Consider the following 1,495-nt stretch of genomic DNA (forward strand, 5'->3'; position numbering starts at 1 on the left):
CCTCGCTGCCGCCGCTCTCGGTTCGGCCCAGACCATCCCGAGGGGCCGGAATTCCGGTATCTCCATTCCCGGGGCCGGGGGGCACGGGGTCACCCTTCTGAGCAGGGATGTCACCGCCGCAGGGAGGCTCCTGGCGCATTCCATGGGTTGGTGCTGGGGGTCCGGCGGGTGGTCGGGGGGAGCTGCCCAGCACACCGGGGAGCAGCCGAACCTCCGGGGCATCCGGGCTCAGCCTGGCCTTGCTGAACTCAGACAACACCCTTGAAAAGGAAAAGTGACCGGTTTGAAGGTGGCTCAGTGACCAAAACCTAGAAAACATCCTCATTACTGCAAATTGTAACCATGGAGGAGGGTTTGGTGACATGCTGGCCTCTGTGGGCCCCAGTGATGCCAACAGGAAAATGTGGGATTTGTGCCCCATAGAAGAAAAATGTGGGATTTACGCCCCACAACAGGAAAATGTGGGATTTGAGACCCACAGCAGGACAATGTGGGATTTATGCCCCACAGAAGAAAAATGTGGGATTTGAGACCCACAGCACAAAAATGTGGGATTTGTGCCCTGCAACAGGATAATGTGGGATTTGTGCCCCATAACAGGCAAATGTGGGATTTGCACCCTACAGAGCAGCACGGAACAGGACCCTGTCTGTGATGGGAGCATTTCCAATTACACCCATTAATGGGGTTTAATAGGGTGGATGGAGGGTGTGCCGGGTGCTCCCCACAGCCCCAGCCCCGTGTACAGCCCCTGGACACCAATCCAGCCTCRGACCATGTGCCAAGTTCCAACTGTTCCCATTAATGAGCAATTAACGGTGGAACCTGGCCAGAGAATCCGCTGTTCCCGTGGCCCCACTTTGCTGCCAGCCCCAGAATTAAATCAGCCTGAGACTGAAACTCAGAGGAGCGTCTCCATCACGAGTTTAACCCAATCAAGGCAGGTTCCTCCAGGATCACTGAAGATRTAAAATCCTGGAAGTGGGGAATGATGCTGTCTCTGCAGCTCTGACTCTTCCTGGAGACTGGGAAGAGGCATCGCCCCAAGGCTCAGCTCCCTCCCAGTCATACTTGCAAGGTGCCAGGCACAACATTTACAGATTACTCAGCGCTTAYATAACCCTGGAAATCTTTGTGCTGGATGCTTGGCAGGAATAAATCACAAGAATGACAAACCAACAACCTCCCTCTCAGGATGATCTGCCGAAGCTGCAAATTACAACCCTTCCCTGTGACCAAACTCATTCCTTTCCCCCTGTGGAAAGCCCTGGAGCGCCCCTCAGAAAGATGTGACATTCCTGAAAGCAGGGAGTGGCATTTTTTTGACGTTTCTGCCCTGATAAAGAGGACACACAAACACTTCAGTGGCCATGAGCTCATTTGCAGTGGCAGCAGGGCCTTGACAAGCTGTGAAAAGAACAAAAGCTCCTTCCAGGAGGAAAAAAGAGAAGGGAAGGGAAGGGAAGGGAAGGGAAGGGAAGGGAAGGGAAGGGAA

At 54.0% G+C, this 1,495-nt stretch overlaps 1 protein-coding gene across 1 annotated transcript in view; it reads right to left on the reverse strand.

Moving 5' to 3' along the window:
- PLEKHM1 (pleckstrin homology and RUN domain containing M1) overlaps positions 1-1,495 on the reverse strand; it is a 25,199-nt gene that overhangs the window by 13,403 nt on the left and 10,301 nt on the right. The window contains exon 6 of the mRNA XM_057387877.1: positions 1-260. Coding sequence (XP_057243860.1) covers positions 1-260 — 260 coding nt within the window. The remainder of the gene's footprint in view (positions 261-1,495) is intronic.

This window comes from Malurus melanocephalus, unplaced genomic scaffold (genome assembly GCF_030028575.1).
Source record: "Malurus melanocephalus ecotype Western Australia unplaced genomic scaffold, MMel_1.1 scaffold_1411, whole genome shotgun sequence".
NCBI classification, from domain to species: Eukaryota; Metazoa; Chordata; class Aves; order Passeriformes; family Maluridae; genus Malurus; species Malurus melanocephalus.